The sequence below is a fragment of the Dermacentor albipictus genome, chromosome 2 (assembly GCF_038994185.2).
Source record: "Dermacentor albipictus isolate Rhodes 1998 colony chromosome 2, USDA_Dalb.pri_finalv2, whole genome shotgun sequence".
Classification (NCBI taxonomy): Eukaryota; Metazoa; Arthropoda; class Arachnida; order Ixodida; family Ixodidae; genus Dermacentor; species Dermacentor albipictus.
In genome coordinates, this window is record NC_091822.1 from 111,396,788 (window position 1) to 111,411,064 (window position 14,277).

General features: G+C 43.6%; 2 protein-coding genes across 2 annotated transcripts; one reads left to right on the top strand and one right to left on the bottom strand.

Annotated features, from left to right (window-relative positions):
- Nucleotides 1-1,980: 1,980 nt before the first annotated feature.
- Nucleotides 1,981-12,262, bottom strand: slx1 (Nuclease slx1). The gene is made up of 4 exons (XM_070533861.1): nt 11,931-12,262; nt 11,103-11,154; nt 10,382-10,567; nt 1,981-4,637 (listed from the first exon to the last, which is right to left on the bottom strand). The coding sequence occupies exons 1-4, from the start codon at nt 12,095-12,097 to the stop codon at nt 4,281-4,283; spliced, it is 762 nt and encodes a 253-aa protein (XP_070389962.1). The 5' UTR covers nt 12,098-12,262; the 3' UTR covers nt 1,981-4,280.
- Nucleotides 12,263-12,504: 242 nt separating this feature from the next.
- LOC139056048 (uncharacterized) lies at nt 12,505-13,882 on the top strand. Its single transcript, XM_070533862.1, has 2 exons — nt 12,505-13,075; nt 13,371-13,882. Exons 1-2 carry the CDS (start codon nt 12,801-12,803, stop codon nt 13,468-13,470), a joined length of 375 nt encoding a protein of 124 aa, XP_070389963.1. The 5' UTR covers nt 12,505-12,800; the 3' UTR covers nt 13,471-13,882.
- Nucleotides 13,883-14,277: the final 395 nt, after the last annotated feature.

Genomic DNA, 14,277 nt, shown 5'->3' on the forward strand with positions numbered 1-14,277 from the left:
GATCCAAAGACAAGAGTATATCCACTAATAAATCTGTTTTATTAAGATCAATGCACATTGAAATTGTGCCCTACCTCAATTTGAAGAGAGAAAGAGTAATATTGGTCAAGAAGAAACAGACCAACCTAGATGCAGTAAGGGTAAAAGCAGACCAATTAAGGTGGGCACTTGCAAACGAATATGCAGCCTTAGAACAAAGAGATGACGATGACATAGAGGCAATGAATGAAACCGTAACGAGGCTGGCTTCAGAAGCAGCAATTATTGAAGTGGGAGGTAAGGCACCAAGGCCACCAGTAGGTAAGCTCTCCCGAGTAACAAAGGACCTAATAATGAAACGACAAAAAACGAAAGTGTACAACTCAAGAGATTAGATAGAATCCCCAAACTGTCGAAATTAAACAAGGAGCAAATAAGGGTTATTCGAAATTATAGCGTGAGAAAAACTGAGGAAGCAGTAAAAAACGGATGCAGCCTGAAAACAGCGAGAAGGAAACTAGGCATCCGACAAACCAAGATGTATGCATTGAAAGATAGACAGGGTAACGTCATCAGCAATCTCGAAAATATAGTAAAAGCAGTGGAAGAATTCCATACTGACTTGTACAGTACCCAAAGCAGCCACGATACCTCCATTCGAAGTAGTAATGAACAGGCTACAGAGGCTCCATCTGAAACTAGTGATGAAGTTGGAAGGGCCTTGCAAGGCATGAAACGGGGAAAAGTGGCAGGAGAAGATGGACTACCAGTCGATTTAAGCAAAGATGGTGGAGGCATAATGCTTGAAAAACTAGCAGCCCTTTATACAAACTGTCTATCGACTTCAAGGGTCCCAGAGAACGAAGAATGCCAACATTATACTAATCCATAAAAAGGGAGATGTTAAAGAATTGAAAAATTATAGGTCCATTAGCTTACTTCCAATAAAATAAGGGCAACACTGAACTTTAGTCAACAAAGGGAACAGGTAGGTTTCAGGAACGGATACTCTACAATGAATCATATCCATGTCATCAATCAAGTAATTGAGAAATCCACAGAGTACAATCAATCTCTCTATATGGCTTTCATAGATTATGAAAAGGCTTTTGATTAAGTCAAGATACCAGCAGTCATAGAGGCATTTTGTAATCAAGGAGTACAGGACGCTTACGTAAATATCTTGGAAAGTATCTACAGACATTCTACAGCAGCCTTAATTCTACACAAGAAGATACCTGCAAAGAAAGTGGTCAGACAAGGAGGCACAATCTCTCCTATGCTATTCACTGTGTGCTTGGAAGAAATATTCAAGCTATTAAACTGGGAAGGCTTGGGAGTAAGGATCAATGGCGAATATCTCGGCAACCTCCGATTTGCAGGTGACATTGTCCTGTTCAGCAACAATGCAGACGAGTTACAACAAATGAATGAGGACCTTAACAGAGAGAGTGTAAGAGTGGGGTTGAAGATTAATATACAGAATACAAAGATAATGATGAATAGCTGGGTAAAGGAACGAGAGTTCAGGATCGCCAGTCAGCCTCTAGAGTCTGTGAAGGAGTACATTTACCTAGGTCAATTAATCACAGGGAACCCTGATCATGAAAAGGAAATTTACAGAAGGATAAAAATGGGTTGGAGCACATTTGGCAGACATTCTCTAATCCTGACTGGAAGCTTACCATTATCGTTAAAAAAAAAGGCGTACAATCAATGCATTCTACCAGTGCTGACATATGGGGCAGAAACTTGGAGACTGACAAAGAAGCTCAAGAACAAGTTAAGGACTGTGCAAAGAGCAATGGACCGAAGAATGTTAGGCATAACATTAAGAGACAGGAAGAGAGCAGTGTGGATCAGAGAGCAAACAGGGATAGCCAATATTCTAATTGACATTAAGAGAAAGAAATGGAGCTGAGCAGACCATGTAATGCGTAGGTTAGATAATCAGTGGTCCATTAGGCTTACAGAATGGGTGCCAACAGAAGGGAAGCGCAGTCGAGGACGACAAAATACTAGGTGGGGTGATGAAATTAAGAAATTCGCAGGCGCTAGCTGGAATTGGTTGGCGCAGAACAGGGGTAATTGGATTTCGCAGGGCGACGTCTTTGCCCTGTAGTGGACATAAAATAGGCTGATGATGATGATGATAAGACGTTAGGCATTGTATTGCAAGAACATATGTCATGGAATGTCCATGTTGATCTTATGCTGACCAAGCTCGCACAAATGCTTGGTGTTATTTACCACAAATGCCACATACTGCAATCTAACATTGTGATACTCATTTACAACACTTGTTCTATTCTAGAATTAATTACTGCCATTTAGTTTGGACAATCATGATGCATGAAAATTTACATAAGATTCATAAATCACAAGAAAGGTTCCTTAGGACTGCTGAAAATGTGCCTATGTAATATCGCACTGACAGCCTATTCATATGATGAACTATTTGTAACACAACTGTTTGATTATATTCTTTGCAAAACATTTAAAATGGAAACTATGAACATGCAAACAGTCTCTTTCCTGTAACAAAATAAATATTAAAAATTATCAGACGCACAGCACAGAACCATGGAAAGTGAGAACATGCAGAACAAGTTACGGTTTACAAACACTGCAGAATAGTCTAACTTAAATTTAAATTCTGGGGTATTACGTGCCAAAACCACGATTAGATCACGAGGCATGCCGTAGTGAGGGACTCCGGATTAATATTGACCACGTCGGGTTCTTTAACATGGCCCCGCTGCACAGGACAAGGGTGTGTCTTTTACATTTCACCCACATTGAAATGCGGTCGCCGTGGTCGGGATTTGATCTCGTGACCTCGTGAATAGCAGCGCACCAGTGTTTCAATGCATAAGACAGCATTCTGTTTAAAATGTAAGTGGAACAGTGGATTTTTATGGTAAGTTTGATGGCGCATAACTCCAAACTGGTGGTATTCTGGAAATTTATTCCACGTGGATACGCCTTGTAAACTCTGGCTACAATTACTAAGTTACCATATGTGCCGTAATGTAATTAAATAAATATTTAATTAGTGATCCGTTGTCCATTCGCTGAATATGTGTTTCAAGTTCTTATGGAAGTAATGTCCGCCTCTCTGAATAATTTAGCTCAAGGACCAGAATTATGTTGTCAGCAACAGGTGACCTGTCAAAAATTCTGTAATACTTAAAAAATAATCGCCCAATATACTGGGTGTTTCTGCGCAGACTGCCAAAAATTCCTTAATATTGCCTGTGACAATTATAGTCCTTGAGTTGGATTACTTGTAGAGGCAGAAGTCACTTGCACAACAAACCAAAATGCGAGAACTAATTAACGACATTTTACTAATTATGTTTTAAATAACTACTATACAGCGTATGCTGCAATTTACTAATTGTAGCCATAGAGTTTGCAAGGTGTACTTACTTGTAATTAATTCTGGAAATGACACCAGTTTCAACATATTCATTCCAAAAGTGTGTGATGGAATACACTAGTGTTCCGGTTAACTTTACGCTTAAATGGATAAAACGGCATTTTATTGAAAAGGTAGGTGGAACGGCGCATTTTTGCCTCAAATGTGATGACGCATATCCTGAAACTGGTGTCATCCTCACAATTTGCTTCAAGTGGATATGCCTTGCAATCTCGCCAGCTACAACTCGTACATCCTTGTTTGGCCTACTGTTGACCACCTCAAGTTTTCATTTTCCTGCGAAATCTTTGTCTTGTTTAGACTCATACATAGTAGTATAATATGAACTAATAATTTTAGATTAGTGTATACTATATATATATATAAAACATCACTGCAACAAAACCATGAGTCACTTCACCGCAGAGTTAAAACCATTTCTCTAAAATGCATTACATATGCAATCAAAGTAAATGCATAATAGAATGGCAATGGCACTACGAAACCATCAGTCATTTGCACCATCTGTTAAAAATAATTTCTCTAAAGAGTCTTAATTGTGAGCTATGTATGTAGCGTAATAAAAATAATGGTACTAAAACAACCAAATGATCGGTCAATCCGCAGTCTGCCAAAATCATTTCTCTAAAAAGTCTCAACTGAATTCTATGTACAACGCACAACAACATGACAACACTCAAAGCGCATTCACACGAATGAAATTGTCAGTACAGGCCACGGATGAAGCCTGGCGGGGCACCAAATCACACTTCAAGTGGCCAGTCAGAGCAGCCACTGAGTGTCTCATTACGGTCGGTGCCGGTGAGGTAAGTCGTGCTTTATCCATAGAGTGAGCCATTGGTTTGGCCTATCATTTCACTCAATATCCAACAGTCTGGGGGACAGCTTTCGACTTCATGTAGTTGCGCCTGTTGTGACGTACCAGTTCACCCCAGAGCAACCAGTTGTTGCAGCCGGGGCAATAGCCACTCACGGGTATGGTCTGATTGCACTCATTCTTGAGGAAAATCTTAGCAAGACAGCAGAGGTGAGAAACGGCACCGCATTCGGGGTACGGGCACTCGACCAAGCTTCTCCTTCGCTCAACCAGCTCACCACACACCGTGCACGCTGGTACTGAGAGGGCGCCGTGAACAGATTCACGGACGGCAGGAGCCCGAACAGCCTTGACTGGTCCGTATGCGATGGCCATGTGGAGTGGTGGGTTCAGGTCGGGCTGCAAAGGTATAGCAGCAATGCACCACAGACCAGAGTTTTTTTTCTCTCCTTTTTTTGCAGCTCCCACACCTTCTAAAGCCTTTTGATGTCAGCAACACACCAACAGCCATTTCTTACAAGTTAATTTGGGAGTGACTAAATGCACTGCACAGCCTAGGACTATTGACCTCAGGTCAAGTGAAGCAAGCACGTCATGTACTAAGTGGAGAAAAAGAAACCAGAAAGGCTTTCCTTAGTAGCTGGAAGTGAAGCTAGACTTGATCATCAGCCTATCTTGTGTTCGCTACAAGATGAAGGCTTCTTCTATCAATCTCCATGTTACATCAGCCAATTCCATCCTAAGCCAGTAAATTTCCTAATTTCAAGGCACCACCAAATCTCGTACTGGCCTCCACTGCACTTTTCTTCCCTTTGTACACGCATTCTGCTACCCTAACAGACAAACGGTTGTCTGCTCTGCACATCACGTGTCGTGTCCAGCTTCACTTAATCTTCGTATTAATCTCAACTAAAATATCAGCTATAGCTATGCTGTATAATTTATACCAACAAAAACTATTTGTCTAGCAAGGGATACAGAGACGAGAATGGGCCACGTGCCAGCTTCCGTGGTTGGGGTTCCTTTCTCTCTCATGTACAGACAGTTGGGCTGTGCTAAAACGTAGTTGTGCTGGTGGTGTGGCCCCACTTTATGGGGGGACATCTGCAGTGACACACACCACCTGCTTGTTCTCTAATCTACGCTGCTGTATCCCCGATTCCAGGAGCAGGTCCAGTTTTTTTTTTTTCAAAGAGGTGGGGGGTCTGACTGAGATGGTGATTGATGATGATGACAATGACTGCACAGATGCTTATCAACACCACTACTACTACTACTACTACTACTACTACTACTAATAATAATAATCATAATAATAAATTTCTTTGCTTCCCAAAATTTCCTTTTCAAACAAGTGTTGGTCATTCAATCGTGCCGCTTTTATTAAAAATGCAAGAGACTAACTCGAATGCCAAGGGTCCCTCGAACTTTATCCTCCTTCCCTCTTCTCTAAGAGCGCCCATTCTTTCTTATAGCATTTTTTATTACATTATGCCGGCCCGAAGAAACAGATGTCATCTCTAGTTTGTACAGTTTTTGCACAGGCCCTGTTAGCTTCCCGTCCAATGTCTGAACTTGGCAGGCTCTTACTAATTCGTCATGCCCAGGATAGACCTCGGTCATTCTTCTGAGTGACCAAATGAATCATGAGGCAATGGGTTCCTCGACAATCACTATGTCATCCACCCTTAAGCCTTTATTTGTCGTTGCCGAGTAATGATGAAGCGAACGAAGTTCGAGTGGATACTCTTTCTTCCAACGGGCCACAGGTGTTTGAGAAGCTCATTCATATATTGTAGTCCTTTAATTAGGTCTTCTTGGCTTGTCTGTAAAATTCTGCTCTGGTATTCCTCACCACTGTACTCCAGTTCAGCCAATAAAGATTTTATGACTAAAAAAAATTTGCTGGACAGATCACAGCAAGTTCTCTTGCATCCGTGTACATTTAGGTTAGCGGTCTAGAATTATGGCTTCCACTTCCACCAGTAATGTTGTTAGCACTTCGTTATCAAACGTGTGTTTTCCAAGTGTCTTGTAGTGTCACTGACTTCACTGACCCTATCAATCTCTCCTGCCCAAAATCTTCGTCGCACTTGCATCATTGTGCTTGACATGTTACCATGTAAAACACATAAGTGTGCGTCTGTCATAATCAGTCTTGTAAATGCATGCTTACATGGAAGAATGACATGATGTTTCTCCTGGTAGGTACCATCCATCTCTTGAAGTCGTCTGCCAAGGTGAAGTTCTCCTTTGGAACCAAAGGATCGATGCAGATCTCTCAGTGCAGAATTCTTGTTAATGGCATTTCCGAATGACAATTGACAGATATCGCCTTCGAAAACTTCCCGCTGGACCCGAAGAATCCACAATTTTTCAGCCTGCCTAATTTCTCCTGCAGAAATTATTCCTTCCTTGCCAGGGTTCTTGCATATGACGGCATCTATAAAAAAACTGTAGTACTATTGCAGTGATATATGTAGTAACTTCTGTAAACCACTGAATCTCATCAAGTCAATGAACATGTCATCTTCCTTTTGGGCATGTACGAGGACATTGAACACTGTAGGCTCAGATCTTAGCTCAACCTTTTCCTCACATACTACAGTTGGCTCTGCGGGCTATTCTGAACTCACTTGCATGAGTAATTCTGGACCACCCCACCAGATGCGGCTTTCCAAAAGAGTCTGCGGATGTGCCGTGTGTGAGCATGTCTGCCGGATTCTTCTGTCCTGGACAGTAATGCCACTGCTCAGGGATTGTTACACTTGAAATTTCCCCCACTCTGTTCTTGGCAAACAGGTTCAGTTTATCCCCGCTTCCTCAGATCCAGCTGCAGAGAACAGTAGGGTCGGTCTACATAATACAAGGAAAATGTCGGAAGTCCCATGCAGACCGGATGTACTTCAGCAACCTTGCTGACACAGAAGTGCTTGTTGTGGATGACCAAAGCACGAAATGACTGCAGATACACTTCCTTGTCCTTACCGTTTACTCTTTGTTCACTACTCGACAGCCCTCTGGAGCTGTCGATGATGTATGATCGATTGATTTGATGTTCATCGATTGATGTTTCTGGGGAGACAAATACTGTTGTGCATCTTCCTGATGCCTCTGGATCGATACACGTTTTCCGTTACAAGGGTTCACACATACTCGTTGCATGCCTTCCATGGCAAGATGAGCACATCAGCTTAATTTGACAGGTTGGCACCTGATGACTTCTGGATGTGCAGCGAAAACATCGGTTGTCCTTGGAGAGTTTATCCTTCCTTGCAGTCAGCGAGAGGTTGCTGTTACAAGCATGTGTACCATGTTTCTCTGAGTGGCAGAAGAAACAGCCCACTTTCTTCACAAATGCATTATGGAAAACAGGAGCTGTGGCACCTCTTACTGTCGTTTCAGCTTGTTCACAATGCTCACGACTCTCCAACTCGACGCGAATGAATGCCAGTAGTTCCCTGAGCTTGGCATCCAAGGAAGCTGCTGCTGAAGCGGATTCCGATACAACTTGTGTGTTGTCTGATGAGTCCCACCTCAATGCTTTAGTTTACTTCTCTCTATTAAATGCAAGAAGGGTATCGTATGGTAAAGCCTATTGCAGTATGTCAATAAGCATGGCCGAGAAACTTCATGTAGGCCTGTTGACAGAATTCAGACAACGAATGTGTAGCTGCATAGCATCATACAGTCGTCTGAGGCCTCGCACATCGTTACATAGTTTAACATGGCCAATGTTTCTTAGGTCACTTAGGTGATGCTGCTCGATTCTGTTTCTGTCACCAAAGCGCTCCTTGAGTATATCGACAGCATCATCACAACAAGACTCGGATGTTGGCAATCCTGCAATTTCTGCAGTGGCTTCTACCAGCGAGAGGTCGTCGTAAATAAAAGAAGTTCATTGTTGATAAGGAGGCGTTATTTAAATGAACTGTCTGTTCGAACTGCTGCTAGAATCCAGTGCACTGATTTATGTCTCCCTTAAATGGCGGCATATCGAGCTTTGGAAGACTCGGTCGACCAAAACTGTGCGCTAAGGCAGCATTAGCTGTGACGTTAGGCTGCGCAGATGGTGATTGCGGAGGAGTGCCGTAGGCTCACTCAGCTCATTCTAACGCCTGAATCCGACCAGTTATTTCAGCAAGCATGCTGATTGCCCGGTCGTTGTAGTCACCAGTAGTCACATATCGAGCATTGAGGGCCCGCTCAAACTTCGTCTTCCTTCTGTTTTCTCTACGAGCATCCGTTCTTTATTACAGCATGTCTTTTTCTACACTTCAATTCTGTGCAGGCCACGACGCAACCGATTTCCTGTGGCATACAGGGACAGCAATAATGCAGTTCTATGTTAGTTCTGGCTCGATATAAAAGGAACAAGAATATTTTAATGTTAACATATGCAGGCCAGCTGTGTGCACTCTGATAGTGAAGGGTCAAAGTAATATACATTAATATAGTCAACGCCAAGCAGGATTTGTAGTATGGTTGATGTAGGTTGGTGAGGAGAGCCGTGGACAACATCTGTACCACCTTTCTTTAGAGTGAGTTTTTTTATTTGCTGGCAGGTTCTCTTCAATAATCAATAAACTGTTGTCTCTCCAGAGCAAAAGGACAGTAACAGCTGGGAAGAACTTCATGAGTTTGTCATTTGTCGCATGCTGGCACTGCACACATAAATTTTAATGGGTGGGGGGAGGGGGTCAGGACATCCTCCCTAGATACACACATACCTGACTTTCAGTTTTGCACCTATCATCTTTCATTCCATAATTGGCTGATAATGGTCCTTAGTTTCTTTTTTTTGTTTTTTCTCAAGTTAATCTGTTATCCTCTGAGTTTAGGCCCCTTAGAATGTGTACTGGTAGAATGTTCTAAATATATATGCATTTTTTTTAAAGATATAGGTGAATTGCCATTTATGAACTGCTTAGCTCAGCACTGTCTTCCTTGACTGTACAGGTAGTTGAGACACGCAGTGTGTCGGAGTCAATATTGTAATGTGTTTGCGACAGTTCAAGTTCCACTGAGTGGGGCATGTCCACAGAGTAGCTGCCAAGCCCGTCCCTGGAATTATGCACCCGTACTGTAGCCTCCAATGAAACAGTTGCCTGAGGGCACAGATCAAAACAGCCTCATAATCTGCATCTAAGGCTAAGTATGACTGACTGAGAATGATAGTTTATAGGCGCCGCCAACAAATCGTTTAAGTGTATTTATATAAAGTAACAATTCCTAAGCCAATCACCTGAGGTTAATCCCTGGTGTAGGATAGGTGTGGAATGTTTTGCAAACCATAAATAGTTGTCTGCTTCCTGAAACTTGCCATAATCAATCCCACTCATTCTGCAGTCATTTGTGGTACCCATAAGCATGTCATGATAATCAGCATCAGCTCATACAGTGCATTCTTGCACAGCTTGTGGATATTACCGAAATCACGTCAGCTGCTGACAGAAGCGATTAATGCACAACCGTCACTACATGACGGCGCTGTGTTTACAAGTATGCATAATTCAGTGGCTGCAGTTTTCGCAAAAGACTCTTCATGTGATGTTACACACGTTCCAAAGAAAGTACGACGTTCAAGGCTTTGTAAGCAAGCAGTGGAACAGCTCAAGGAACATGCTGCTATGAACAACTGTATGCAGTGTATATGCATGCAGAGTGCGCTCACCAGGGTCAGCGATAGCCTTGAACCTAATTTCATTGATGTGAAATGTGTGACACTCTTTGATATGAGCGTCGCTAAGTCATTTGACTGATTTCGCGCGCTTAGCTTTGTACTTGCATGTTGCAGAGTTTGCACTAAGTTTGATATTAACTACAATATTTTGTTTTGTGTGCCGACTTTTCCTGCTTATGAAGAGCTGGGATGGGATAACATAAAGCTATTCTACTACGTTTTCGTACCAAATCAGCAATTAGCCCTTTGGGAGTAGACAAAATTTTTTTGCTCATGCATAGTGTAAGAAATTTTGACCAATCACAGAGGGCTAATGGCAGATTTCGAGAAACATGGTGGAACAGTTTTACATTATCCTGGCCACGCTCACAAGCCTTTTATGAAGCCAAGCTGCTTCAAGCTGCCGTGCCTCCTTGCAAAAATTGCGTCAGTTGAACCTATGCGCAAGGTTCACACTCACCTGGAAGTCTAGCTGATAGTCTTCAATGAGCCATTGAATTGTAAGTGGCAGTCTAACCCACGGGACAGCTCTGAGCATGTGAGAGACGACCCTGAAAGCATATGCAAATCGGCTTTCCGTGCGAAGCTTCTTCCCCACGTGGCTGAGCCGGCGAGATCGCTCTGGGTGCTGCCAAGCCCACTCAAACTGCAGTTTAGAAATAAACACAATGTGCCATTTGAGGCCATTTAAAATGAGTATCAGCTGTATCAATTGCACTCTGCGTGTATCACATTCCAAGAAATGTATATTAACTATTAGCATACAGGTAGGTCCAGCATGACAAAAAAGGGCACTCAGATGTGGACTTTAAAATATATTTGTGCTGAAGAGTCCATCAGAGCTTTCAGTGAATGTACAATTTTCTCCTTGTCCTTCCAATAAGTACACAGCTATATATGCTAACCAAAGGAGGTATTTTAGATGTAAACGATAGAGCAATGTGGCATTCACCAGTAAAAAGTGTAGCATAAAAAATGAAGCAGGAAAGCAGCCTTGATGGTTATAAAGCCCATGCTTGTTTGAAAATTAAGGTAATTAAGGAACCAGTCCCAACATCATCTGTAGTGTGCTTATTCTTCATATGTACACACTATGTTGCTGTATAGGTGCTCACACTTTTAGTTTTTATCATAATGCTGTATGCTTAGTCACAAAAGGCACACAATGTAGAAACACGTACACGCAGGGCGGATATCTCATTTGGGAAGCCATGTACAATCAGTGCCATGTCCCTGAAACAATGAAAATGCAACATATTAGATCTCCTCACATATATTGACGTATTAGTGTCTCGTCACTTTATATTTCTGTGTCGTCCATAATGTGGGAATAAGTTTTCGTTTGTCACCAACAAAAACAAAATAAAAACGTGCTCGTGGCACATAGACTTAGCGAGCTGTGCAGTTATATGTAGCATTAAACGAGATCCTGTGACATTTGTCAACCTATATATTGCAAACAATGTGATTATAACGGAGTGTCATAACCGTCGTGTTCCCAAACTGTATTAACCAGCATGCCCTACTGCATGCACGTCGTGCTCTCAAACCGTAGTACCAGCATGCATTATTCAAGTTGAAGCATTGTTGCACTATTAGGAACAGGTGAAAGTGCTTAACTGGTCTAACTGGTTTATTTTCATAGTCTGACACCATATTACGAATAAGAAAAAGGCCAGCGCCTACATTTGTGATTTGAGGCGTGAACAAGGTTAAATTTGCCAGTTTTCTCTGGGAATTATACGTATATTAAGGAAAGAAAAGAGATTAGGTACACCTCGAAAATGGCATTTAGTATGTGACGTGGATCTGGAAGTTAACGGCGCCAGCCCAAGGAGCGCTATTTCATGATCTCGATGTAATTCACTCTTTAACATTAAAAGTCGAGTAACTTCACTCTCGATAACGCCGAGAGTGAAGTTGCTGACCATGGATACGATTCGCATGTCATATGCACAGACGAATGTAACCGCTTTTGGAGCTGGTCTTTTTGAACAATCTCGACTCACCATGGACCTTTACGGCTCGTGCGCCATGCTCCTCCGGCTTTGAATCCCTTATTGTGCTGCTTAATCCGCCTGTTTGGGTCGACTGTGAATCCGATGTAAGTGTGCCCCTTGTACTTGGGATTAGTGCAGTAGAGTAGGTAACAACCGTAAAACTGCTCGACCTCCATGCCGCGGGGGCACTTAGTATAGACATTTGAAGACAAAATGAAAGTTTCTGGAAGTGATGGGCTGTGCTCCTTGATGTTTGTCGACAGTCATGACTACAAAAGGAGCTTCGCGACTTCATTAGAACATCGCATGCCTACGCTCACGTTTGAATTCGATCTGCCCGCCTCGTATTATGTTATGACGTAAGACGACATCAGCGACGCCATTGGCGAAAAACGAAGCTTTAGTTTGGTTTCAGTTTTGTTTTCAGTTTTGCTTCTGAATTTCACATAATTTAATGTATGGCAGCTAAATAAATAAATGAGTAAATAAAAGAAAGACACGCTACGTCGAATAAACGTAGAAGCTCGGAAAGTAAGTGATGTCGAAACCTTTTACTTGATCGAGCTCGTTCACGAGCACGATGCACGTACGGTGGGCGCGTGCAGCGTCGCTCGCGCAAGAGATCCCGTTCGAACCGTTCGAACACTGCGCGATTGTGTCGTTCCATCCGCAGAGGTTACATCGTCTCTCTGCCAAGACGCGTGGGTCGTCCGGTCCCTCTCGGTCCGTTCCATCGTGCCGCTGTTCACGCAGCCGAAAGCATCGCGCGTCGCGGGGCAGTCAAGGAAGAAATACATCTTGCGCGGTAAGACTGCGCGTTGATAACCTTTTGCTTCTACCACCTAAAGGACAAAGACAGACAAAGCGTTTGCCGAAGTCATGGCCAGAGGATCTGGAGACATGCCCGAACTCGCCAAGTGCCGCAACGTGTCGCTTTTGCTGGACGCGTTGGAGCTGCGCGGCGACAACGAGGACGTCAGGCGCTTCTTCCTCCAGCCGAGCCGTGAGCGCATGGAACTGCTGCGCTGGGTCCTCATCAGCACGGATCCATCCGGGGCTAGTAAAGGCTACCTCACCCTTCCCACAGAGGAAGACGAGTTGTGCCAGTGCCTCATGAATGTGCTAATGCAACTCAAGTGTCTGCCAGAAGATAAGTACGTATGCCCGCCAACCGTCATTGTCGCTGCTTTGGCTTATTGTCTACTTCATGCGATTCGACGCCTGAGGTGGAGTTTGAAAGAGCGCTACTGGAGCACTTTCCATACTATAGTATATTCTAAGCAGCAAACCTTCTAGTTAGGCGGTGTCGGTTCCATGCTGTTAACCATGATGTATTTCCGCTCCAATCGCGCATCAACGCTGCGCTTTCGAATTCTCTCACAGCGCGTCTTTTCCATCTTGCCACGGTATATGTACCATATGCTAATCATCGCACGTACGACCTTGCAGGTGCGAGGAGTTTGTTCGTGGAACCTATGACAGCGAGGAGCAGCTTCAATTGTGGATTCTGCTTCTCAAGACAGCAGAATGGGCACAAGACAAGCATTGACCGAGCCTCTTTCCTTTCTTTTTCGACCAGTCCACATTTCTGCTGAGGACCACAAGGGACGACTCACTCCTGAAATGGGCAATGCTACATTTTTTTCTTGTTCATTTTAAGCCTAATCCAGTGGCGACACTGCAGGGTATGCGCACAAAGTTCCAAGTCGGGAGGAAGCGGGCAACCTTGCTGAGCGATGGAAGACCTGTGTGTTCCAGCTCGTCTGGGTCGGTACACCGAATGCCGTGTCAGATGGGCGGGAAGTGAAGCCGTCTGGTGGCTGGTGGGCTCCGTGTTCCTCGCGTAAATTTCGTGGCGTTGAAGAAAGAAAAGTCCTGCTGCTCATGAGCATTGAAGCACATTCACGCTGTTCTGCCCTCTGTAAAACTAAGGAGAAAAATAAAATGCAAAGGAAAACGAATACTGTCGTCTGTCGCCTCATTAGAGAGGTTTATCTGAGCGCTTGTGGTCCGCTCCACTCGGACACACATGTGTATCCTAGCTAACGCTTTGCAGTAAGCCGCTCAGCGAACACGGTAGTGCGCTTCCGCACAATGCCTGCAGCAGAAGGCATGTACGCTGTTCTCCGCTGCCAAACCGATTGAGCGGCGCGTGGCAGTGCGTCCGCTTTGGTTTCTCCGTAGTTCTGCACAACATGTCTAGATAGCACACTTAGTCTACTAGCGCAGTAAAAGCTCACTCAGCGCTGCTACCGTCTCTGCGGTATGCGCTTATGAAAAATGTGCAATTATATAACGTTCTTTGCAGCGCCTGAGCGCGTGAAATTAATGACGCGGGCCACAATCAATGCTCAAC

Bases quoted from the DNA above. Each gene is read 5' to 3' on its own strand.
- slx1 (XM_070533861.1), bottom strand. From the start codon at position 12,097: ATGGAGGTCGAGCAGTTTTACGGTTGTTACCTACTCTACTGCACTAAT. The intron at 11,155-11,930 runs GTGAGTCGAGAT...TCATTGTTTCAG, and splicing joins ACGAGCCGTAAAGGTCCATG to GGACATGGCACTGATTGTAC. The intron at 10,568-11,102 runs GTACGTGTTTCT...TCTAAACTGCAG, and splicing joins ATGAGATATCCGCCCTGCGT to TTTGAGTGGGCTTGGCAGCA.
- LOC139056048 (XM_070533862.1), top strand. From the start codon at position 12,801: ATGGCCAGAGGATCTGGAGACATGCCCGAACTCGCCAAGTGCCGCAAC. The intron at 13,076-13,370 runs GTACGTATGCCC...ACGACCTTGCAG, and splicing joins AAGTGTCTGCCAGAAGATAA to GTGCGAGGAGTTTGTTCGTG.